Here is a 27111-nt window from a genome sequence, read left to right on the forward strand (position 1 = left end):
CCGCTGGAGCTGCGCCACGCGGCGCCACCGGTCCGACGGGGGAGATGAGTTTCGGACCGCCGGGTTTGAGGGCGTTTCCAGCTGGGACCCCTTCATCAGTCCGACGTGGCGGGCGTGCCCGGGCGCCCCATATCCGTCCATATTTGGGCTGGATATGGGGAGTGCCGGTCAGCCCGGGCATTTGAGACCCGTTTGAGCCGTCCGTCTGGGTCGATAAAACGTGACCGGTCAAAACCATATTTGGTAGGCACCGAACCCGCCTCAAATGTCCGGGCAGGCCATCCGCCCCTAGTCGGTCACAAAAAAGCGACAAACCCGGACTGCTCAAACCGGCCTCAAACGCCCGGCTGTACGGCGCCCCTCACATGCAGCCCAAATGTAGGGATGATATGGGGCGGCCCAGGCGCGTCCGCCATGTCAGCCCGGCCCACCCTAACCCCACATTGTCCGTACAAAAAAATCCAATCCTGAAATCCTAACTCAGTTCACTCTACTCTCGTCCCGTCTTGCCTTCTCCCGATACTCCGATTTCTTCGATTCTGATCCACTCTGATGACGTCGGCGACCATGCCGAGCTCCGGCAGCCGCTCCGACTCGGACCTTGATGTCGACGAGGAGCTGGCCCTCTGCATTGCCCTCGAGAGGTCCAAGGTGGATAAGCGGGGCAGTTCCAGATCAGCCGCCTCGCCTCATGCCCGTCGACGCGGCGAGGACGCCGAAGCTGACCCCTCCCGACCCGCGCGCAGCTCCCCGAGGGTTGTGCAGTCTGCGCCGCCCCCACACAGTCCCCTGCCCCCGTCGGCCACTGCTCCATGCGGGTAGGGTGGGTGAGGGAGTCCTGGATTAGGGGGTGTCCGGATGGCCGGACTATACCTTCAGCCGGACTCCTGGACTATGAAGATACAAGATTGAAGACTCCGTCCCGTGTCCGGAAGGGACTTTCCTTGGCGTGGAAGGCAAGCTTGGCGATACGGATGTTCAGATCTCCTACCATTGTAACCGACTCTATGTAACCCTAACCCTCTCCGGTGTCTATATAAATCGGGGGGGGGGGGGTTAGTCTGTAGGACAACATACACATCAACAATCATACCATAGGCTAGCTTCTAGGGTTTAGCCTCTCTGATCTCGTGGTAGATCTACTCTTGTACTATCCATATCATCAATATTAATCAAGCAGGACGTAGTGTTTTACCTCCATCGAGAGGGCCCGAACCTGGGTAAAACTTCGTGTCTCTTACCTCCTGTTACCATCCGGCCTAGACGCACAGTTCGGGACCCCCTACCCGAGATCCGCCGGTTTTGACACCGACATTGGTGCTTTCATTGAGAGTTCCTCTGTGTCGTCGCCGTCAGGCCCGATGGCTCCTACGATCATCAATGGCGATGCAGTCCAGGGTGAGACCTTCCTCCCCGGACAGATCTTCGTCTTTGGCGGCTTCGCACCGCGGGCCAATTCACTTGGCCATATAGAGCAGATCGAAAGCTATGCCCCTGGCCGTCAGGTCAGATTCGGAAATTTAAACTACACGGCTAACATCCGCGGGGACTTGATCTTCGACGGACTCAAACCACCGCCGAGCGCGCCGCACTGTTACGACGAGCATGATCTAGCTCTGCCGCCGAACAGTGCCCTGGAGGCCGCACCCACATCGGCTCCGACCCTTAGTTCGGAGCCAACCGCGCCGATCGAGGATGGGCGGTTGAGCCGAACACCAGCCCCGTACTCTGCGAGACTCGTGACTCCATGGAGCTGGATTCTTCTCCGGACTCCGAACCCTCCGCGCCCCTGCCGATCGAATCCGATTGGTCACCGATCATGGAGTTCACGGCCGCGGACGTCTTTCAGCACTTGCCTTTCGGCGATATCCTAAAGTCACTGAAGTCTCTCTCTTTATCAGGAGAGCCCTGGCCGGACTACGGTCAGCAAGGTTAGAGTACGGACGATGAAGAAATTTAAAGCCCACCCACCACCCACTTTGTAGCCATTGTCGACGATTTAACCGACATGCTCGACTTTGACTCCGAAGACATCGACGGTATGGACGCCGATGAAGGAGACAATGAAGAACCAGCGCCTGTTGGGCCCTGGAATGCCACCTCGTCATATGATGTATACACGGTGGACGCACCAAAAGATGACGACGAGGAGCGGAAGGACGCACCGAAGGCCTATTCCCTCGAAAAGCAGTCAAAACGGCGACGCAAGCGCCGCCTCAAATCCCGCCTCGACAGAAATAGCGATCACACAGACCCAGCGCTGGAGCAGGGCGAAACGCTGCCGGACAACGGCAATCCGGATATTCAAACCGAACAAACAAATCCTATCAGGGATAATGGTCTGGACGACATAACGCCGGACAGGCACCCGGAGCATCAGAATGCCCGCGAAAGGCTCGTTGCCACCGCAAGGAGCCTTAAAAATCAGAAGTGAAGGCTCAAGGCCGCGCAAAACAAACTCCAATTCAGATGGAGTAAAATACTTAATACAGCAGCAATGTACGGTGACGATCGCCCCTCAAAGAGCTACCCAAAGCGGAAGCTGCTACCCGAATTCGATGAGGAGGCCTCCAACCCCCCACAACCAAATACCAAAGCAACCACCTGGTCGGATAGACGACCCCTCTATCAACACAGAACGGCATACAATGCCGCTCACAATACAACACGCGACCCACGCGAGGGCTCGCACCCAAAGGACGACGCAACAAGATCCATTTATGGACCACGCAAGCGCGCCCCAGCATACAATGCAACACAACAAGCATCAGAACAACGCGGTACACCCAGTTACAGAGGTGCCGCACACCCCCTATGTTTCACCGATGAGGTGCTGGACCATGAATTTCCAGAGGGATTCAAGCCCGTACACATAGAGGCATACGATGGAACAACAGACCCTGGGGTTTGGATTGAGGACTATATCCTTCATATCCATATGGCTCGAGGAGATGATCTCCACGCCATCAAATACTTACCCCTCAAGCTCAAAGGGCCAGCTCGTCACTGGCTCAAAGGCCTCCCCGAAAGCTCCATTGGAAGTTGGGAAGAGCTCGAAGACGCCTTTCAGGAAAATTTTCAAGGAACTTATGTCCGACCTCCGGATGCGGATGATTTGAGTCATATAACTCAACAGCCAGGAGAGTCAGCCCGAAAGCTTTGGAACAGGTTTCTCACTAAAAAGAACCAGATTGTCGACTGTCCAGACGCCGAAGCCTTGGCAGCTTTCAAGCATAGCGTCCGTGACGAATGGCTCGCCAGACACCTCGGCCAAAATAAGCCGAGAATGATGGCCGCATTAACAAACCTCATGACCCGCTTTTGCGCGGGTGAGGACAGCTGGCTAGCCAGATGCAGCACCAGTGACCCCAGTACATCTGAAGTTAGAGATGGAAATGGAAAATCACGGCGCAACAGCAATAGCAAATGCCGGAATAAAGAAGACAACACGAAGGGCACGGCAGTAAATGCCGGATTCAAAAGCTCCCGGCCAGGTCAAAAGCCGCCCACTAAAGGCACCAGGGATGAACCGTCCAGCCTCAACAAAACTCTGGACCAGGTATGTCAGATACATAGTACCCCTAGCAAGCCCGCTAATCACACCCACAGAGAATGTTGGGTCTTCAAGCAGTCCGGCAAGCTCAACGCCGTACACAAGGGGAAGGATACACCAAGTGAAGACGAGGACGAGCCTCCCAAGCAAGACACTGGGGAACAAAAGAAATTCCCACCAGAAGTCAAAACAGTAAACGTACTACACATGATCAAGGGAAAAAACAATGCGGCACCCCCAGGAAAATATACCCAAGTTCCTGTCACCGCGAAGTCCTGCCAATGGTCGTCTCAACCGATCATTTTCGACCATCGCGATTACTCAGCAAGTATCCGACACGCAGGATGGGCTGCCTTGGTATTAGACCCAGTCATTGGCGGATATCACTTCACACGAGTCTTCATGGACGGCGGCAACAGCCTAAACCTAATATACCAGGATACAATCCGCGGGATGGGATTAGACCCAACACAAATTCGCCATAGCAATACTACCTTTAAATGAGTAACGCCAGGCCCAGGGGCTCGTTGTACGGGCTCCCTCCTACTACAAGTCATATTCGGCTCCCCCGATAACTTCCGTAGCGAGCATTTAACCTTCCACATCACTCCGTTTCAAAGTGGCTATCAAGCACTGCTCGGGCGCGAAGCTTTCGCTCGCTTTAATGCAATACCACACTACGCCTCCCTCACACTCAAAATGCCCGGTCCACGCGGGATCATTTCAGTGCACGGAAATATCAAGCGATCTCTGCGCGCCGAAGAGAGTGAGGCTGCCTTGGCAGCCACACACTAAAGGCGCCCGGACTAGCCAAAGCTCCCGATAGGTCGTCAAGACCTCAGACACAACTAATCGAGTCCGGCGCCGCTACTTATACAGAATAAATGGTCACACCCCTATTTACAAGGGGCTCAACGCGCGTAGACATGTGGCCATTCCTCGTCATCTTGAATTATGCATAGTTTCTTTAATTATCTTTTTGCACGACAACCTTTTTCACCTAAATTCCTCTCTTTTACAGACGATCATCGTGCTACACCCGTCCAGGATACGGCACAACGGAGACACAGGCGCAGACGTGCAGCAGGGACCCGCTCCAAGGATTCTTTTTAGATTAAGACCCTGCGTAAACCTTTTTTACTGTCTCTTGTTGATACATATCCACCGTTGAGAAGGATGCTGACGTCTTGGCATGTGGCCACGCCAGACCAATGCACATACCTGGACATAAGGGGCTTCTTACGAAGGCCATTATTTAGGCCCGGTTTATACCACAAAGACCGAATACCTTAGGGAGTGTTCGGCGTCGCGAGTTTGGCCCTATATGCATCAGCTCCGAATCATTGTCTTTGGTCAAATGTTGGGTTTGCCCGGCTCCTGTGTTTTGGCGCCTTATGTTCCGCTTTACCGGCTAAGGTAGCACCAGGAGAACTACTGTGACTGTGCCCTGGTTCATCCGGACGAGCACCTCAGTAGAGAAAACCGAAAACTGACTGTCATGATCTAGCGCGAGACTGGTCAACCACTCGATGACCCATGGGAATGTTAGAATTCCTCCGCCTTAACGAAGGGCCGCTTTCCGGCCAGGCATATACGCACCCCGGGATCGGGAGAGTGCGGAGCCACCAGGGGCTATCTAGTAGCCCCACTGTCAAACTCCTATGGCTAAGTGAAAGTGTTAAATCATTATAGTCCGGTTGCCTCGCTCGCTCCGCTATCGCCTCCTTAATAGGACCAAGACGTTGGGTTAAGTGTGAATGCGTGTTTCTGCGAACACCTCCGCATTATATGCGTGGGGGTTGAAGCCGACGACTGCAATCTTTCAGGTTATACACAGGTATACATAAACGGCCGCCCAGGAGGCATCACATTACTTTCAGGCAAAAGTATAAAAGTAGCGTTATGAAAATTTATAAAAGCATTTCGCTTACAATGAGATTACATGTCACTCAAACATAATATTTTTTGAGCACTGGGTCTCTATCAAACGAGCACCCTCAAGAACTTCCTCAAAGTAGTGCTTAGCAGCCCTTCGACCTATGGCCGAATCCTGCGCTGCAACAGTGGTAGCATCCATCTCTGCCCAGTATGCTTTAGCATGGGCAAAGGCCATTCGTGCGCCTTCTATGCACGCCGACCTCTTCATCGCATTTATGCACGGCACCACGTCAAGGAACTACTGCACCAAGCTGAAATAGCTGCTCGGTTTCGACCTTCCCGGCCACAGCTGATCCACAACAGACCTCATGGAGAGCCCGGACAACCTATTTAGTTCGGCCCATTCGGCTAATTGGTCCGTCAATGAAAGCGGACGCTCGGGAGAAAGGAATTGTTTCCAAAACAGCTGGTCTACTTCACGGTCCGTCTGACTCTGGAAGTATTTGGCCGCATCGGCAGCGCTCGCCGCCAAATCCATATACACATCCTCCGAACTCCACAGCCGATCCAGAGGGGCATACAGTGGATCTCCGAACTTCCTCTGCAGCATAAAGGATTTCCCGGCTACAATTTCCCCGGCTTCCCGCAGCTCCTCCTTCTTTGCCCTCATAGCAGAGCGGAGGTCTTTTCCCGTTGCAGCAGCCTTCTCAAGGTCCGATGCCTTCGCCTGGTTTTCCTTTTCAAGAGCCCGGCAACAGTCGACGGCGGCTTTTAATTCTACGGCCATATTGGCCATCTTATCCCGGCTCTCGCCATGCGCGGCCTTCTCGGCTCGCAACTCTTCGGCCGCCTTCAAAGCAGCCGCATTACCCAATCTCGGTTGTTCCTTGGCTCGGGCAAGTTCCGCCCGCAAGGCTTCAACAGTGGCAGCTCCATCTGCAGTAATAACATGTTAAATATACTGGCTTCATGCTGCTCTTACTATGCGGCGTTTACCAGATAATAACACCTACCTTGCGCCTCGTCAAGCCTTTTGTTAACAAGCTCGATCTCGGCGTCTGCCGCATCCAACTGCTGTTTTAAATGGGCAAACTCGCTAGTCCGGCTAGCCACCGGAGCTTCCATCACCTGCTCATAAAAGCAGTATGGTTACTACCTGGGATTATGATCCTCTGATCGTCGTTGTTCCCAACGACAACCAGAGTCTCAGGGGCTACTATCTACACATGGCACACTTAGCATGTGCAGGACTATCATACATTATTTTACGTACCTCAAAACCTGTTAGTAGACTCATAAAAGCTTTATGCAATCCTCTTTCGGCGGACGAGATTCTCTCCATCACCGTATTCATCAGCACACAGTGTTCATCTGAGATGGCCGCTCGCCCCACCAACTCCCTCAGAACATCTGACCGTACACTAGACGGTGCCGGACTCGTTTGCCAGCTCTCTTCGGGAGCCGGACACGGGAAGCTTCGGGGGTCGACGGAATTATCTTTTGGCCTCGCCGGACCCGGAGAGGCCCTCCACGACGATACTTCAGGATCGCCCGCTTCTGGAGCGGAGGAGTCCGGAGGAGGCGTTTCGCTCTCCATCATCTTCGGAAGAAGATCCCCCGAAGACGAGCTCATCTGAGAGGGGCTAAGGCCCGAACTGCAAAGATATATGTAGTGGTTATTTTCTCAGAAGAAAAGACGGCATATCTGTACTATTAAAGTACTTTGGGTCACTTACGACTCGAGGGAGAATTGATCCCCCCCGGACTTTGTGCAGCAACCGCACCCCCCGAGGTAGGACCTTGTGTGGGAGACTTCTTCTCCCGTTTGGAAGCTTCGGCTTCCGAATCCCCGGACGCAATCCTTTTCCTCTTCTGATCATCTTCCTTCATGGAGACGCTCGCTCCCTCGGCTAGAGCGGCCAGCGTTGGGGGCCCGCGACCGCCCGCATTTTCCTTCAAGGGCTCCGGGCAGGGTGCGGTCTAGAGCATCTTTTCCAATATCGATTTTCCAAACCCTCAGGGAGGGGGGCCGAGCACCGAATCAACTTCGCCTTCGTTAGCCAGTCCTGGTCAAAAAGCGAACTCTCAGAAATAACTTCGCATCAAAGGAGAGGTAGTACGCTCGGTCGGAAGTCGCCTTACCTGTTCGGCGGCGCGGTTGCTACTCAGGCCCGCGTCCTCGGTGATTTCCGGACACTCCACTTGAGCTCCGAAGAATGACTTGTACATCTGCTCGTGCGTCAGGCCGAGGAAATTTTGAATGGCGTGCGGTCCCTCGGGATTGAACTCCCACAAGCGAAGAGGCCAGCGTTTGCAAGGCTGGACTTGACGAACCATCATAACTTGTGTTACCGCAACCAAACTGAAATCTCCATTAAAGAGATCTTGAATGCGGCTTTGCAGTATAGGCACGTCCTTGGCCGGACCCCAGCTCAATCCTCTGCTAATCCATGACATCAGCGGTGGTAGAGGGCCCGAGCGGAAGACAGGGGCGGCTGCCCACTTGGCACTTCTAGGAGCCGTGATGTAGAACCACTCCTGTTGCCATAATTCAGACACCTCTGGAATGGAACCTTTGGGCCATGCAGCTCCCGTCATCTTGTGTATTGAGGCGCCTCCACACTCCGCATGTTGCCCCTCGATCATCTTCGGTTTTACTTCAAAGGTCTTGAGCCATAGGCCAAAGTGAGGGGTAACCCGGAGGAAGGCCTCGCACACAACAATAAATGTCGTGATATGAAGAAAGGAGTCCGGAGCAAGATCATCGAAGTCTAGCCCGTAGTAAAACATCAAGTGTTGGGGAACGTAGCAATAATTCAAAATTTTCCTACGTGTCACCAAGATCAATCTATGGAGTCATCTAGCAACGAGGGAGGAGTGGATCTACATACCCTTGTAGATCGCGCGCGGAAGCGTTCAAGAGAACGGGGTTGATGGAGTCGTACTCGTCGTGATCCAAATCACCGATGATCCTAGCGCCGAACGGACGGCACCTCCGTGTTCAACACACGTACAGAGCAGCGACGTCTCCTCCTTCTTGATCCAGCAAGGGGGGAGGAGAGGTTGAGGAAGACTCCATCCAGCAGCAGCACAACGGCGTGGTGGTGGTGGAGGAGCGTGACAATCCTGCAGGGCTTCGCCAAGCACCACAGGAGAGGAGAAGGACTTGGGAGAGGGGAGGGCTGCACCAAAGGCAAAGGTATGGCTGCCCTCCCACCCCCACACATATATATAGGGGCAAGGGAGAGGGGGGGCGCAGCCTTGACCCTTCCTCCAAGGAAGGGTGCGGCTAGGGAGGAGTCCCTCCTCCCCAAGGCACCTCGGAGGTGCCTTCCCCTTTTAGGACTCTTCCTTTCCTTATCCCTTGGCGCATGGGCCTCTTGGGGCTGGTGCCCTTGGCCCATATAGGCCAAGGCGCACCCCCTTACAGCCCATGTGGCCCCCCGGGGCAGGTGGCCCCACCCGGTGGACCCCCGGGACCCTTTCGGTGGTCCCGGTACAATACCGGTGACCCCGAAACTTGTCCGGTGACCAAAACAGGACTTCCCATATATAAATCTTTACCTCCGGACCATTCCGGAACTCCTCGTGACGTCCGGGATGTCATCCGGGACTCCGAACAACATTCAGTAACCACATACAAACTTCCTTTATAACCCTAGCATCATCGAACTTTAAGTGTGTAGACCCTACGGGTTCGGGAGACATGCAGACATGACCGAGATGACTCTCCGGTCAATAACCAACAGCGGGATCTGGATACCCATGTTGGCTCCCACATGTTCCATGATGATCTCATCGGATGAACCACGATGTCGAGGACTTAATCAATCCCGTATACAATTCCCTTTGTCTATCGGTACAATACTTGCCCGAGATTCGATCGTCGGATATCCCGATACCTTGTTCAATCTCGTTACCGGCAAGTCTCTTTACTCGTTCCGTAACACATCATCCCATGATCAACTCCTTGGTCACATTGTGCACATTATGATGATGTCCTACCGAGTGGGCCCAGAGATACCTCTCCGTTTACACGGAGTGACAAATCCCAGTCTCGATTCGTGCCAACCCAACAGACACTTTCGGAGATACCCGTAGTGTGCCTTTATAGCCACCCAGTTACGTTGTGACGTTTGGCACACCCAAAGCACTCCTACAGTATCCGGGAGTTGCACAATCTCATGGTCTAAGGAAATGATACTTGACATTAGAAAAGCTTTAGCATACGAACTACATGATCTTGTGCTAGGCTTAGGATTGGGTCTTGTCCATCACATCATTCTCCTAATTATGTGATCCCGTTATCAACAACATCCAATGTCCATGGTCAGGAAACCGTAACCATCTATTGATCAACGAGCTAGTCAACTAGAGGCTTACTAGGGACATGGTGTTGTCTATGTATCCACACATGTATCTGAGTTTCCTATCAATACAATTCTAGCATGGATAATAAACGATTATCATGAACAAGGAAATATAATAATAACTAATTTATTATTGCCTCTAGGGCATATTTCCAACAGTCTCCCACTTGCACTAGAGTCAATAATCTAGTTCACATCGTCATGTGATTAACACTCACAGGTCACATCGCCATGTGACTAACACCCAAAGAGTTTACTAGAGTCAATAATCTAGTTCACATTACCATGTGATTAACACTCGATGAGTTCTGGGTTTGATCATGTTATGCTTGTGAGAGATGTTATAGTCAACGGGTCTGAATCTTTCAGATCCGTATGTACTTTACAAATCTCTATGTCATCTCCTAGATGCAACTACTACGCTACATTTGGAGCCATTCCAAATAACTGTTCTACTTGGAGCTATTCTAAATTGTTGCTCCATTATACGTATCTGGTATCTCTACTCAGAGCTATCCGGATAGGTGTTAAGCTTGCATCGACGTAACCCTTTACGACGAACTCTTTTACCACCTCCATAATCGAGAAAATTCCTTAGTCCACTAGTTACTAAGGATAACTTTGAACGCTGTCCTGTGATCCATTCTTGGATCACTCTTGTACCCCTTGACTAACTCATGGCAAGGCACACTTCAGGTGCGGTACACATCATAGCATACTGTAGAGCCTATGTCTTAAGCATAGGAGACGACCTTCGTCCTTTCTCTCTATTCTGCCGTGGTCGAGCTTTAAGTCTTAACTTCATACCTTACAACTCAGGCAAGAACTCCTTATTTGACTGATTCATCTTAAACACCTTCAAGATCATGTCAAGGAATGTGCTCATTTGAAAGTACCACTTAAGCGTTTTGATCTATCCTTATAGATCTTGATGCTCAATGCTCAAGTAGCTTAATCCAGGCTTTCCATTGAAAAACACTTTCCAAATAACCCTATATGCTTTCCAGAAATTCTACGTCATTTCTGATCCATAATATGTCAACAACATATACTCATCAGAAATTCTATAGTGCTCCCACTCACTTCTTTGGAAATACAAGTTTCTCATAAACTTTGTATAAACCCAAAATCTTTGATCATCATCAAAGCATACATTCCAACTCCGAGATGCTTACTCCAGTCCTTAGAAGGATTGCTGGAGCTTTGCATACTTATTAGCATCTTTCAGGATTGACAAAACCCTTCCAGTTGTATCACATACAACCTTTCCTCAAGAAAATCATCGAGGAAACAATGTTTTGACATCCTATCTGCAAGATTTCATAAATAATGCAGTAATCGCTAATATAATTCCAACAGACTCTTAGCATTGCTATGAGTGAGAAAGTCTCATCATAGTCAACTCCTTGAACTTGTCGGTAAAAATCTTAACGACAAGTCGAGCTTTCTTAATGGTGATACTTACCATCATTGTCTGTCTTCCTTTTAAAATCCATCTGTACTCAATAGCCTTATGACCATCGAGCCGTTCTGCCAAAGTCTACACTTTGTTTTCATACATAGATCCTCTCTCGGATTTTATGGCCTCGAGCCATTCATCGGAATCCGGGCCCACCATCGCTTCTCCATGGCTCGTAGGTTCATTGTTGTCTAGCAACATGACTTCCAAGACAGGATTACGTACCACTCTGAAGTAGTACGCATCCTTGTCATCCCACGAGGTTTGGGAGTGACTTGATCCGAAGTCTCATGATCAATATCATAAGCTTCCACTTCAATTGGTGTAGGTGCCACCGGAACAACTCTTTGTGCCCTGCTATACACTAGTTGAAGTGACGGTTCAATAACCTCATCAAGTCTCCACCATCCTCCCACTCAATTCTTTTGAGAGAAACTTTTCCTCGAGAAAGGACACAATTCTAGAAACAATCCCTTATTGCTTTCAGATCTGAGACAGGAGGTATACCCAACTGTTTTGGGTGTCCTATGAAGATGTATTTATCCGCTTTGGGTTCGAGCTTATCAGCCTGAAACTTTTTCATATAAGCGTTGCAGCCCCAAACTTTTAAGAAATGACAGCTTAGGTTTCTCTAAACCATAGTTCATACAGTGTCATCTCATCGGAATTACGTGGTGCCCTATTTAAAGTGAATGTGGTTGTCTCTAATGCCTAACCCATAAACTATCGTGGTAATTCGATAAGAGACATCATGGTATGCATCATATCCAATAGGGTGCAGTTATGATGTTCGGATACACCATCACACTATGGTGTTCCAGGCTGTATTAGTTGTGAAACAATTTCCACAATGTCTTAATTCTGTGCCAAACTCATAATTCAGATATTCATCTCTATGATCATATCATAGACATTTTATCCTCTTGTCACGACGATCTTTCAACTTCACCCTGAAATTACTTGAACCTTTCAATAATCCAGACTCGTGATTCATCAAGTAAATATACTCAATATCTACTCAAATCATCTGTGAAGTAAGAACATAACGATATCCACTACACGCCTCAGCACTCATTAGACTGCACACATCAAAATGTATTACTTCCAACAAGTTGCTTTCTAGTTCCATTTTACTGAAACTGAGGCTTTCAGTCATCTTGCCCATGTGGTATGATTTGCATGTCTCAAGTGATTCAAAATCAAGTGAGTCCAAATGGTCCATTTGCATGGAGTTTCTTCATGCATATACACCAATAGACATGGTTCGCATGTCTCAAACTTTTCAAAAACGAGTGAGCCCAAAGATCCATCAACATGGAGCTTCTTCATGCGTTTTTATACCGATATGACTTACGTGGCAGTGCCACAAGTAGGTGGTACTATCATTATTATCTTTTGGCATGAACATGTGTATCACTACGATCGAGATTCAGTAAACCATTCATTTTAGGTGCAAGACCATTGAAGGTATTATTCAAATAAACAGAGTAACCATTATTCTCCTTAAATGAATAACCGTATTGCGATAGACATAATCCAATCATGTCTATGCTCAATGCAAACACCAAATAACAATTATTTAGATTTAACACCAATCTTGATGGTAGAGGGAGCGTGCGATGCTTGATCATATCAACATTGGAAACACTTCCAACACATATCGTCAGCTCACCTTTAGCTAGTCTCCGTTTATTCCGTAGCTTTTATTTCGAGTTACTAACACTTAGCAACCGAACCGGTATCTAATACCCTGGTGCTACTAGGAGTACTAGTAAAGTACACATTAACACAATGTATATCCAATATACTTCTATCGACCTTTGCCAGCCTTCTCATCTACCAAGTATCTAGGGTAATTCTGCTCCAGTGGCTGTTCCTCTTATTACAGAAGCACTTAGTCTCGGGTTTGGGTTCAACCTTGGGTTTCTTCACTAGAGCAGCAGCTGAATTGCCGTTTCATGAAGTATCCTTCTTGCCCTTGCCCTTCTTGAAACTAGTGGTTTCACCAACCATCAACAATTGATGCTCCTTCTTGATTTCTACTTTTGTGGTGTCAAACATCGCGAATATCTCAAGGATCATCATATATGTCCCTGATATATTATAGTTCATCACGAAGCTCTAGCAGCTTGGTGGTAATGACTTCGGAGAAACATCACTATCTCATCTGGAAGATCAACTCCCACTCGATTCAAATGATTGTTGTACTCGGACAATCTGAGCACAAGCTCAACAATTGAGCTTTTCTCCCTTAGTTTGCAGGCTAAGAAAATCGTCGGAGGTCTTATACCTCTTGAAGTGGGCACGAGCCTGAAATCCCAATTTCAGCCCTCGAAACATCTCATATGTTTCGCGATGTTTCAAAACGTCTTCGGTGCCTCAACTCTAAACCGTTTAACTGAACTATCACGTAGTTATCAAAATGTGTATGTCAGATGTTCGCAACATCCACAGACAACGTTCGAGGTTCAGCACACTGAGCGGTGCATTAAGGACATAAGCCTTCTATGAAGCAATGAGGACAATCCTCAGTTTACGGACCTAGTCCGCATAATTGCTACTATCAACTTTCAACTAAATTTCTCTAGGAACATATCTAAACAGTAGAACTAAAGCGTGAGCTACGACATAATTTGCGAAGACCTTTTGACTATGTTCAGGATAATTAAGTTCATCATATGAACTCGCACTCAGATAGACATCCCTCTAGTCATCTAAGTGATTACATGATCCGAGTCAACTAGGCCGTGTCCGATCATCACGTGAGACGGACTAGTCAACATCGGTGAACATCTTCATGTTGATCGTATCTACCATACGACTCATGCTCGACCTTTCGGTCTTCTGTATTCCGAGGCCATGTCTATACACATGCTAGGCTCGTCAAGTCAACCTAAGTGATCTGTCTTACACCCATTGTATGTGAACGTTAGAATCTATCACACCCGATCATCACGTGGTGCTTCGAAACAACGAACTGTCGCAACGGTGCACAGTTAGGGGGAACACTTTCTTGAAATTTTTAATGAGGGATCATCTTATTTACTACCGTCGTTCTAAGTAAACAAGATGTATAAACATGATAAACATCACATGCAATCAAATGGTGACATGATATGGCCAATATCATATTGCTCCTTTTGATCTCCATCTTGGGGCTCCATGATCATCTTGTCACCGGCATGACACCATGATCTCCATCATCATGATCTCCATCATCGTGTCTTCATGAAGTTGTCTCGCCAACTACTACTTCTACTACTACAGCTAACGGTTAGCAATAAAGTAAAGTGATTACATGACATTTATTTTTTACACGCAGGTCATAAATAAATTAAGACAACTCCTATGGCTCCTGCCGGTTGTCATACTCATCGACATGCAAGTCATGATTCCTATTACAAGAACATGATCAATCTCATACATCACATATATCATTCATCACATCCTTTTGGCCATATCACATCACATAGCATACCCTGCAAAAACAAGTTAGACGTCCTCTAATTGTTGTTTGCATGTTTTACGTGGCTGCTATGGGTTTCTAGCAAGAACGTTTCTTACCTACGCAAGAACCACAACGTGATATGCCAATTGCTATTTACCCTTCATAAGGACCCTTTTCATCGAATCCGATCCGACTAAAGTGGGAGAGACAGACACCCGCTAGCCACCTTATGCAACTAGTGCATGTCAGTCGGTGGAACCAGTCTCACGTAAGAGTACGTGTAAGGTCGGTCCGGGCCGCTTCATCCCACGATGCCGCCGAATCAAGATAAGACTAGTAACGGCAAGCATATTGAACAAAATCAACGCCCACAACTACTTTGTGTTCTACTTGTGCATAGAAACTACGCATAGACCTAGCTCATGATGCCACTGTTGGGGAACGTAGCAATAATTCAAAATTTTCCTACGTGTCACCAAGATCAATCTATGGAGTCATCTAGCAACGAGGGAGGAGTGGATCTACATACCCTTGTAGATCGCGCGCGGAAGCGTTCAAGAGAACGGGGTTGATGGAGTCGTACTCGTCGTGATCCAAATCACCGATGATCCTAGCGCCGAACGGACGGCACCTCCGTGTTCAACACACGTACAGAGCAGCAACGTCTCCTCCTTCTTGATCCAGCAAGGGGGAGGAGAGGTTGAGGAAGACTCCATCCAGCAGCAGCACAACGGCGTGGTGGTGGTGGAGGAGCGTGGCAATCCTGCAGGGCTTCGCCAAGCACCACGGGAGAGGAGAAGGACTTGGGAGAGGGGAGGGCTGCACCAAACGCAAAGGTATGGCTGCCCTCCCACTCCCACACATATATATAGGGGCAAGGGAGAGGGGGGCGCAGCCTTGACCCTTCCTCCGAGGAAGGGTGCGGCTAGGGAGGAGTCCCTCCTCCCCAAGGCACCTCGGAGGTGCCTTCCCCTTTTAGGACTCTTCCTTTCCTTATCCCTTGGCGCATGGGCCTCTTGGGGCTGGTGCCCTTGGCCCATATAGGCCAAGGCGCACCCCCTTACAGCCCATGTGCCCCCCCGGGGCAGGTGGCCCCACCCGGTGGACCCCCGAGACCCTTTCGGTGGTCCCGGTACAATACCGGTGACCCCGAAACTTGTCCGGTGACCAAAACAGGACTTCCCATATATAAATCTTTACCTCCGGACCATTCCGGAACTCCTCGTGACGTCCGGGATGTCATCCGGGACTCCGAACAACATTCGGTAACCACATACAAACTTCCTTTATAACCCTAGCGTCATCGAACCTTAAGTGTGTAGACCCTACGGGTTTGGGAGACATGCAGACATGACCGAGATGACTCTCCGGTCAATAACCAACAGCGGGATCTGGATACCCATGTTGGCTCCCACATGTTCCACGATGATCTCATCGGATGAACCACGATGTCGAGGACTTAATCAATCCCGTATACAATTCCCTTTGTCTATCGGTACGATACTTGCCCGAGATTCGATCATCGATATCCCGATACCTTGTTCAATCTCGTTACCGGCAAGTCTCTTTACTCGTTCCGTAACACATCATCCCGTGATCAACTCCTTGGTCACATTGTGCACATTATGATGATGTCCTACCGAGTGGGCCCAGAGATACCTCTCCGTTTACACGGAGTGACAAATCCCAGTCTCGATTCGTGCCAACCCAACAGACACTTTCGGAGATACCCGTAGTGTACCTTTATAGCCACCCAGTTACGTTGTGACGTTTGGCACACCCAAAGCACTCCTACGGTATCCGGGAGTTGCACAATCTCATGGTCTAAGGAAATGATACTTGACATTAGAAAAGCTTTAGCATACGAACTACATGATCTTGTGCTAGGCTTAGGATTGGGTCTTGTCCATCACATCATTCTCCTAATGATGTGATCCCGTTATCAACGACATCCAATGTCCATGGTCAGGAAACCGTAACCATCTATTGATCAACGAGCTAGTCAACTAGAGGCTTACTAGGGACATGGTGTTGTCTATGTATCCACACATGTATCTGAGTTTCCTATCAATACAATTCTAGCATGGATAATAAACGATTATCATGAACAAGGAAATATAATAATAACTAATTTATTATTGCCTCTAGGGCATATTTCCAACATCAAGCCCCTGACAAAAGGATCCAATGCAAGGCCTAGACCTCGGAGGAAGTGGGAGATGAACACGACGCTCTCGTTGGGTTCGGGGGAGGCGACGGCCTGCCCCCGGGGAGGCAGCCGATGCAGAATCTCGGCGGTCAGATATCTGGCCTCCCTCAACTTTTTGACGTCTTCTTCCGTGACGGAAGAAGGCACCCATCGGCCTTGAAGGCTAGATCCGGACATGACTGAAGGTTCGGAGCACCTGACCTGAACTTTGGGAGTTTGAGCTTGAGGTGGGGGAAGGATTCGATTGAGCACGGGAGGGAAAAATAAAAGGCCTCGTCCCTTTATAAAGAGGGTGGATATCGAGCGTCCTCTCCGTGTCCGTTTGGACTTGCCTATGATCTAGGAGTCCTAGAAGCAGTTGGGTTACCCACGCCCGTATTGATGAGAATCCCGGAATAAGGGGACACGATCTCTGCTTTGACAAGACGTGCCAAGGAAACCGCCTCGCATAACGCGCTGAGGTGGGATAATGAAACGACTCGGATAAAGGCTTGGCCGTGGTGTGTCACGCTACGGAATACGTCAGCAGATTAGATTTGTGTAAATATTGTTCTCTCTATGGCAATATGTGGAAAACTTATTTTGCAGAGCCGGACACTATCTTTGTGTTTAAAATCTTCTATAAAGAACTTGGAGGAGGAACCCGCCTTGCAATGCCGAAGACAATCTGCGCGCCGGACTCGTCGTCATTGAAGCCTGGTTCAGGGGCTACTGAGAGAGTCCTGGATTAGGGGGTGTCCGGATGGCCGGACTATACCTTCAGCCGGACTCCTGGACTATGAAGATACAAGATTGAAGACTCCGTCCCGTGTCCGGAAGGGACTTTCCTTGGCGTGGAAGGTAAGCTTGGCGATACGGATGTTCAGATCTCCTACCATTGTAACCGACTCTATGTAACCCTAACCCTCTCCGGTGTCTATATAAACCAGGGGGTTTTAGTCCGTAGGACAACATACACATCAACAATCATACCATAGGCTAGCTTTTAGGGTTTAGCCTCTCTGATCTCGTGGTAGATCTACTCTTGTACTACCCATATCATCAATATTAATCAAGCAGGACGTAGGGTTTTACCTCCATCGAGAGGGCCCGAACCTGGGTAAAACTTCGTGTCCCTTGCCTCCTGTTACCATCTGGCCTAGACGCACAGTTCGGGACCCCCTACCCGAGATCCGCCGGTTTTGACACCGACAGTGGGTGCTAGTGCTCGCACCTCTGGCCCAGACGCGCGCGCCAGAATCGAAGGCGCGCGTTGCCCGTCGCGACGGGCAGTGGGCAAGGGAGAGGGACGCGGCAGAGTAGTTCGTGGGCCGCCACCGCAGGTTGCCAGCGGAGCCTGGCGAGGACGAGAGGCTCCTCGCTTGGTTCTACCGCCGGTCGCTTACAATGGTGAAGACAGACGCTCGGCAGCTCCGTTGGAAGAACGCCAAGGTGCTCCGGCTTGCCATTGAGCAGTCAGAGATTGAGGCGGAGGAGGCAGCGAAGGAGGCGGCTCGGCTGGCGAAGCTCAAGCGGCAACAAGACAGGGTCGTTCGGCGGCTCAAAGGGTTGATCGGCCTCTCCGACTTCGACTCCTCTGACCGCGACGACCAAGGCGCTTCATCCGACAACTCGGGCGATCCTCCACCAACCGCCGACGCCTACATCATCATCCTCGACTGGAATGGAAAAGTGCCGGCGAGGAAGCGGTGAAGATCCGTCTGCTCCGCCTTAATTTTAAGTTTTTAGATGTAGTTTGAACTTGGAAAGTCCTTTATGTGCATTAAGTAAACTTTAGCGGTCTTTTAAAGATCCGTTGGTGATCCTTTCGATGAACGGATTATGCATTTCTATGTCCAATTGTATGTCTGTTTTATGATCTACGTATTTTTTATCCACATTGTATAGTTTAGTATGGATATAAGGTATCGAATATGAGATAAACGGGGTTCTACTCTTTCAGGGTTCCCAAATCGGGGAAAGTACCACGTTCTAGAAGAATAAGATGAAAGTTGGCTTTCGCCGCGCTCTTGAATACCGTTGATAAACGCAACGACCTTGACCTCGTTTTTATAGACAGACAAATGCTGGTGCACACAAACGGAAAGAACCAGCACGCGCATACGTACGGTGTGAAACCAGCTCCAACGAAACTTGGGCTCATAAATAAAATTCAACCTACCGCGTACTGAGACATATAATAAAAGATAAAACAAAGTTAGTATTTTGATTACCATGTGATGACGTGAAATATGTAGAGACTAAAGAAATGGGCCATGTTAGCATCCTTAAGATGTGTAACAACGAAAAAGCTAGGAGATTGTCTAAAGTGGCCTGAGGTTTTTGGTCCCAGCATGGAGTTTCGACAATCAAACACACAGATAATGCACGTGCATTAGAAAGATATCCTACAAAGTGGAGAATGCTCAGCCCCCTTCCATAGTTTCGGCTCCTTCCTTATTGTACGTTGTCTTTTGTTCCCCGATCTATCTTCGAAGTGCCAACCTCACAAGAAAACTTGATGTCAAGATCTGTTACGGAAGACATCCAGGTCACTTTGATATTTCCCCTCAAAGAAAAGTCTATTTGACATTGCAATTATACATGTATTAATTTCTCGCCGTTTACAAAATCACACCAACTCTCAACCGGAACTGAAAAAACATGGTTAGAACTTTCAGCACAAAATTCCAAGACTTCCACTAGAACAATATCTTTGTCGAGTCAAACTAGATTAACTAGTTAAGTTCCCCAAATACAAAACACAACAAGTTGCATGGAAAGAGAAGGAAGGGAACAAAGACTGTGATAGATCATTAGGAGATCATGAAAACAATACAACAATGGGCAAAGAGGAGGAGCCCACTTGCGTGGTAGGTTGTGGCTGCCTTCGATGCTCCACGCCGCACCTACTCTCGTTCCCAATTTGGAAAAGCATCATGTTCTTTCTAGAAGAAGGCTTCAAGAGGTGTGAGAAGTAAATATTGAACATATAACATTCCATCATGTTTGTTACCAAAAACGTCAGTATTTTATATTTAACTTTTTATTATTTTTGTTTATTGTTTATCCGGGTGTATCCGAGCTTGTAACGTGTAATCCCCGCCGGTACAAAATTTGCCAGAAGTAACAATTCATCGCAACACAAAAACAAGCAAGTGTCAATGCTATCAGTAATGATGCGCACGCACGCACAATCCCTTGGGCTCATGATCGAACTGACGTTGACCTGAACTCATGGCAGATGAGACAGCAGAGAAAGCAAGAACAAACTCGCCTGAAATACGGAAAACACACACACAAGTAACGCGCGTGCATGGGAAATCGTACAAAGTGAGGAATGCTCAGACCCCTTCCAAAGGTCAGGCATGTTCCACATTCTACGTCGTCCTGTGCTTTTCCCCCGATCTATCTTCAAAGTTCAACCTCACATAAAAACTTAATGTCAAGTTCTATTATTAAAGACATTCATGTCTCTTTGATATTTGCCCTAAAGAAACATATGTGCATTTTTTTCGCCGCGCTTACAAGATCCATGAACACCAACTCTCATCAGGAGTAAAAAAACATCCAGCCTCTTGGTTAGAACTTTATTAAGAAACAATATTTTGCATAAAGATCTAGAGTTGTTGCATAAAGTAACACAAGTTTCCAAGGCTTTCACTAAAGCAATATTTTGTCAAGGGTCAAACTAAGCTAACTATACTTAGGCTCCCCTTAAGAAAACAAGTTGCATGGGAAGGGAGGTCATGAAAGCAATAGCATGGCACATCGAAGAGAAAGCCATACCACACTCTCGTTCCTGATTCCGGAAAGTACCACGTTCCTGATTCCGGAAAGTACCACGTTCTAGTCTAGTCTAGAAGAAAGGCGCCACCGGAAACGGCTTGAACACATGCTCCCCCATATACGTACCGTTCATAAATATGCTACGACAAGTAGTACATGTTCGCAAAACGACCTTTCTGTCGTTGACCTCATTTTATATACTGGTGCACAGGAACGGAAAGAACAAGCACGCGTATACGGTGTGAAACAAGTAGCCCCAACTCTACCGAAACTTCTTCCCAGCCTGGTCAGGCTTAGGCCACGGCTCCCTGAATTTCTCGTGCAACCCTGTGGTCAGGTCAACCACCAATGTTGCCAACTCTTAAGAAGGGATGAGGAGGCGACATTTGCTAGGCAGAGGTAGAGCAAATGCGGTGGACGGTAAGGCCTATTTATTACTAATTTCTTTGTCCGGGTTTATATAGGGATGCTCTGGACTTTTAAAGCATCTCCAGCCGTTCAGCCTTTAAAGGATTGTTTTAGGCGTAAAATAGCGCCTCTTGGGGGCTTACTGGTGATATTTCCAGCGTGGGGGGCTCCGGTTCCCAGCCTTCCCCCAAGTTCGCCCTCACCCCCCAGCCGCTGAGTTCCAACTCAAATTCGGCCCAAATTCATCGCATTTCGGCAAAACTTCAATAGAACTAATTTTTTGTCACATAGTTCATCACAGAAATCAATACAAATCAAATAGTTCAACGAAGCAAGCTCATAATTCGAACACAAATTAAAACACATCGAACTGGGTGTTGTCCGTGAGCCTTCATAGGTGCTCCACCAGATCGTGCTGCAGTTCTTGATGCACTTGTGGATCTCGGATCTCCTGACGCATGTTGAGCAAGGCAGCCCATGTTGCCGGTACCTGGTGATCAACAGTTGCAAGAGGACACTGCCTAAAATATGGTTCAGTGTCAAACACTGGCTCTTCCTACTTGCTCCCAATGATCATGTTGTGCAAGATAATACAACAATTCATCACCTCCCACATCTAAGATTTCGACCAGGTCAGAGCGGAGTACCGGACAACAGCAAATCGAGATTGGAGCACACCAAATACCCGCTCGACATCCTTCCTGCAAGCCTTCTGACACTTAGCAAAGTAGGAGTTCTTGCCTCGTGGCACATGGTTTGAGATATTCTTACAAATGTGCACCATCTTGGATAGCCATCTTCTACGTAGTATCCCTTGATGTAGTGGCGCCCATTGACCTCAAAGTTCATTGCAGGAGTATGACCTTCAACAAGCTTGGCAAAGACATTCGAACACTGCAGCACGTTGATGTCATTGTGAATTCCTGTCTTCCTGGCATACCAAATAAGGAGTGCCAAAATCAGAGGTCTTGTGTAGCCACCGTCTCTAGTACCACACTTCAAGCTCCTTTGGCGCCTTTGTACATCCCCTGTCAAGCAAATTGATGGTTTTTTCATGTCCAATGTATGCAGTCGATGCTTCCAAGCATCCCAGAAAATTCCCTTGCTTCATTTTGTGCTAGGATTCAAGCAGTATCTTCAGCACTGGGTGATCGCAAGTATTGTGGTCCAAACACTTCCACCACTGCCCTGCAGAACTTGTACAAACACTCAATGATGGTGGACTCGACCATGCGTCCATAGTCTTCATGTATATCACCAAGAGCTCCGTATGCAAGCATCCTCATAGCTGTCGTGCACTTCTGGAGTGAGGAGAACCCAACTGTGTCGGTGCAATCCTTCTTGCAAATGAAATAGTTGTCGAACTCCCGGATGGCATTCACAATCTTGAGGAAGAGCTTCCGGCTTATCCGATAACAGTGCCGAAATACTTTCTCGCTGTGCAGTGGAGCGCCGGCAAAGTAGTCGACGTAGAGCAAGCAATAGCCCTCCATTCTATGCTTCCACTTTCTCTTGCGATGGCCCGGCGCTGAGCCACGTCACTGCGGCTTTGCCTTGTTCGCGAACAGGCCGACCAGAGTGGCAAGGATCATGAGGTGCTCTTCGTCGTCGGTGTCGGCCTCGACTTCCTCCTCCATCAGAGCCGCTAACGCCTCCTAGTCGTCGGAGCCCATTGCCGAACAGGCAAATAGCCGAACACCTCGTGGGCGTGGTGGGCGGGCAGCCGCCAGCATCCTTGCCTGTGTGGTCGGAGTCCTGGAAAGCTCGCCCAGGAGCGGGATGGAGGGTGTCGCGGCGAAACCCTCTCTTTTCGATGGGGGGATGGCCTTTCTAGTGGCGGAGCAGCGGCTGTGGGCAGGTAGGTGGCGCCGATATCAGCATGGCGGCGAAAGGGGAAGTGGCGTTCTGCCACATGTTGGTCGAATCTGGGCGGGAAAAGGCGTTTCTCGCCTGACAGTGATGGTCCACACGCCACTTCTCCTTCCGCCGGAGCCCCAAGTGCCCCCAGTGCGCTAGGTTCGGCCTGGAATCGCCGGGCCAAAAAATGGTCCTAACCAGCGGAATTCGGCGTCCTGGGGGATTTTTGTTGCGCCGGCGAAAATAATGACGTCTTGGGGGGGCCTGTTGGGGGTGCGGCTGGAGATGCTATTATGAGCATGTTAACTTAAAATTTAAATGATAATTTAGGAGCCATAAGACACAAAGTTTTGATCATTGAACGCTTCTGTGAAGTTCGAATCCAATGATATATGTTTGTTTTAGCATATAATATTTTTTTAACCAAATTTAGGCTCAAATTTCAGAGGAATTAATGGAGCTGGATGGAGGAATTGCCTGCCAGCTGGCGCATCAGAGTGGCGCGGAGCACATGTGTTTGGCCAGCTTGAAGCAAATGCCGCTGCTAGCTCTTTTTTTCTTTAGAAATACTGTACAATACAGATGTAGATGTTTACATACACCCACGTACACTTGTCCACGCTGGCGGAGCTACGTTAGGGCCAAACATGGTCGTGACCCTCCTAGATTTTCCAAAAAACTAAAATTATACCTAAACCCACGGACAAATAAGACTACTCAGCAGGCAGCAATTCAAGATTACAGTCATGTTTAGTAACCTGGCCCGCCCAGCTTTGCTGGTAGCTCCGCCACTGCTTGTCCACATCTTGCTATAGACGGAACATTATCTCTCACTAAATAAATGAAAGAACATTTCGATTTTATGAACCTTGACCTCGTTTTCATAGACGGATTGATGCTGGTGCACACAAGCGGAAAGAACCAGCACGCGCATACGAAACTTGTTCCCAAAATAAGAGAGATCCTAGTACGAAAGCCTGGTCGGGTCCAGCTGCCAGCTCCCCCGGCAACTCCCTCGTGCAACCCGTGGAACATTTCCTCTGAAGCAGCCACCAACTTCCAACGGAAGGGAATCTCCTTCCCCAAGCTCAAACTCAAATCCTTTGACCCCGGACGGCGGAATGGTCGACGGATCGGTCAATCCATGGCTGTTTCCAACCAAGAATGCTCGGATTTTTCAATACTACTCCCTCCGTAAAGAAATATAAAAGCGTTTAGATGACTAAAGTAGTGATCTAAACGCTTTTATATTAGTTTACGGAGGAAGTACTCCCTCCATTCCACAATGTAGTGCTTCCTCTATCTACGTGCTTTAACTTTGACCGTTAATTTAACTACCAAGACCGATTGCGGCGGGAGCAAAAAATATATCAGTGAATTCGTATTCGAAAGAAGTTTTCAATTATATAATTTTTTCTTCCGCCGCAGTTGGTCTTGTTGGTTAAATTTACGGTCAAAGTTGAACCTCGGGAAGCGCGGGCGCACTATATTTTGGAATGGAGGGAGTAGATAGATAGATTATCCAAAACAACCAACTTGTACCGGTCCGGGGATAATAACAAACTGCAGTAATCTGCGAGACAGGATCAGCCCGGACGCGGCAGAGTTGACACGGAGACGCGGCGGCGAGTTTGACGAGTTCGGGGTCAAGAAAGAGCGCGCGCGGCGCGATCCACTTTTATATTATATTTACACCAGCGAACGAGAAGCAGCAGGGTTTGACTGGATCTGAGTCGTAGGTAGCATCTCATCTCACACCAAGAAAGAAAGGAAACCCAACGAATTAACCAACTAATTTAATTCTGACATGATTCATCGTGGCAGGGCCGGAGCAGGGGACGGCTAGTACGGGTGGTGCTTGGGGCGCAGCGCGTGCGCGGTGGCGAAGAAGCCGACGATGGCCGGCCGGTAGGGCAGGTACGACGTTTTCGTCGTCGTCGTCGTCCTCTCGCCGCCGGGGCCGGCCGCCGCGCCGGGCTTGCTGTAGAAGAGCCGGTGCGCGGTGGCCATGTCCATCTCCGTCGGGGCCGCGGCGGCGCCCTTCTTCTTGCCCTGCTTCTGCTGCGCCTGTGTCTTCTTGGCGGCAGGCGCCGACGGGGTGGACAATGCGCTCGTCCTGGACTTGGGCTTGGTGGCGGGGGTCGGCTGCAGGAAGAGGAACTTCTCCTTGCCGTCGCTGTGGGAGCGGCCGCCGGAGCCGAGGATGTCGCGCAGGCGGAACCGGCGCGCGGCCTCGCCCGTGCCCGTGGACGCGCTCTTGGGGAAGGCCGCCGCCGGCTCGCGCGCGGGCGACCCCGGCGCCGACCGCGGCGCCCACGCGCAGTACGTGTCCGGCGAGGGCGGCGCCGTCGCGGAGGTGGCCGCGTCGTCGTCGTCTCGGGCCTGGCGGCGGTGGAAGACCGGGTAGGCCGGGAGCATGCGGCCGTGCGCGAAGAGGTCGTCCGCCAGCGCCTCCCCGCCCGCCGGCGCCAGCGGCCGCGCGAACGCGAACTCGAAGCTGTCGCCGCTGGCATCCGACGCCGCGTCGTCGTCGTCGTCGTGTTCTCCCTGGTAGTCCTCCTGCGGCTCCGGGATGGCGTCCGCGCCCTCCTCGGCGCGGTCCCCGAAGCTGAGGATGGTCGCCAGGCGCGCCATTGCTGTGGCTAGCTGCTGGAGCTGGAGCTGTGGTGGCGGCAAAGAGAGAGGAAACCGTGTGAGCGTGACTGGTGTGTGGCGGGCGGCGTGGCCCGCGTTTATAAAGGAAGGCGAATGCGCGTGGGGCGACGCGTCCGGGGGCGTGGGCGGGCGTGAGGAGCAAGGGAAACCGAGGCCGAGCGAGGCGTGCTTGGATGGATTGGGTTGCTTGGGAGGGAAGCCGCTGGTGCTGGCCACGCACGGGCGCGGCACGCGGGGCCACGGCACCGGTGGCGTGGGCGCGCGGGCCGCGGCCCCGACAGCGACGCGGTCTTTTACTACGCCCGCCCGTGGTCGTCGATCGTTCTCCTTGGGCCTGCGGCCGGCTGCTTGGATTCTTCCCGTTTCTTTTCGCGCAGGCGTGGATTATTCACGCTCCTCCGTTTGCCACGAACAGCCCAGGAACTTCCCTCCCGTATCCACCCATGACCCATCCATCACGCTTCTAGTTCTAGACGGGGCCACCATGCGAGGTGCGCTACACTACAATACTACACAGTCCAAAATCACGTTCTGGAAGCCGAATTCCGAAGCACCTTGCGCGCAGCCGACGGCCGAGGATCAACACGGCGTGGACAAGTGGAATCCGCTTTGGCGCCTCATCGGATCAGGGGTGAGCAGAAAAGGGGTATATGGAAGACAGTTCAGACCCCCCTACTTACGTCAAAATCAAGGTCGCTTTTGCTTTTGCTTTTGCTCGGTGCCAACTTCTGTTAGCCCTGCAAAGCGGCGGGGGGTGCTTCGAATTGATCGGTTCACCGTTTCTTGCTTTTTTCTGTCACGTTCTAATCTGGATAGGTGGTGAAACCGGAAAGGAAAACTTAAAACAAAATAAGTAGGAGTATATGATACATACCTTCATAGTAAAAAGATGTACATAAGTCAAACTGTGAACATTGCCAAATTCATAGCTTGGATGTAAACAGTAACGTATTGCCGTATTGGTGCTATTCACAATCGGACACGTCATTTTGTTTTCGTTAATGATATACGGCGATCGTCAAGTCTCTGGCAGTTCCACTGACACACTCCCCTCATGGCCGTTTGATCCAGATCGAACGGTGGCAGTTTTCAAAAGAAAATAATAACGTTCTCTGTAAGAGACTGGCACGCTATTCTAAAGAAGTTGTCATCCTTCTATAACTAAAACAACCATGAAATCCGTCTGCAAATGCCAACCCTTCTCAACGAACGTTCGCCAGTTATTGAGGTCCTTTGTTCTTGTCTTTTTAGCATTTATTTAATGTTTTCTATGTGTATTGCAGTTTATATAGTACCATTTACCTGAGCTATGTTCAACAAAATCTGGCGAGCTAGCTCCGCTTAGCTCAAATTTATCTTTTTTTTTCAGACGATCTGCAAACGAAATTGGGGAAGACTCTAAAGCCCCACTCAGACCCTTTGTTTTCCTCACTCCATCCCTCATTCCTTCTCTGCATTCGCTACCTCCCAGATCCGACGGCCTCGAAGCAAATGTCAGATTTTTCT

General features: G+C 49.6%; 1 protein-coding gene across 1 annotated transcript; it reads right to left on the bottom strand.

Moving 5' to 3' along the window:
* Window positions 1-24596: 24596 nt before the first annotated feature.
* LOC123132092 (uncharacterized) lies at window positions 24597-25673 on the bottom strand. The gene has a single exon (XM_044551851.1). The coding sequence runs from the start codon at window positions 25582-25584 to the stop codon at window positions 24793-24795; it is 792 nt and encodes a 263-aa protein (XP_044407786.1). The 5' UTR covers window positions 25585-25673; the 3' UTR covers window positions 24597-24792.
* Between the last annotated feature and the right edge of the window lie 1438 nt (window positions 25674-27111).

Source organism: Triticum aestivum, chromosome 6A (genome assembly GCF_018294505.1).
Source record: "Triticum aestivum cultivar Chinese Spring chromosome 6A, IWGSC CS RefSeq v2.1, whole genome shotgun sequence".
Lineage (NCBI taxonomy): Eukaryota > Viridiplantae > Streptophyta > Magnoliopsida > Poales > Poaceae > Triticum > Triticum aestivum.

Coding starts and splice junctions, on each gene's coding strand:
- LOC123132092 (XM_044551851.1), bottom strand. CDS start 25,584: ATGGCGCGCCTGGCGACCATCCTCAGCTTCGGGGACCGCGCCGAGGAG.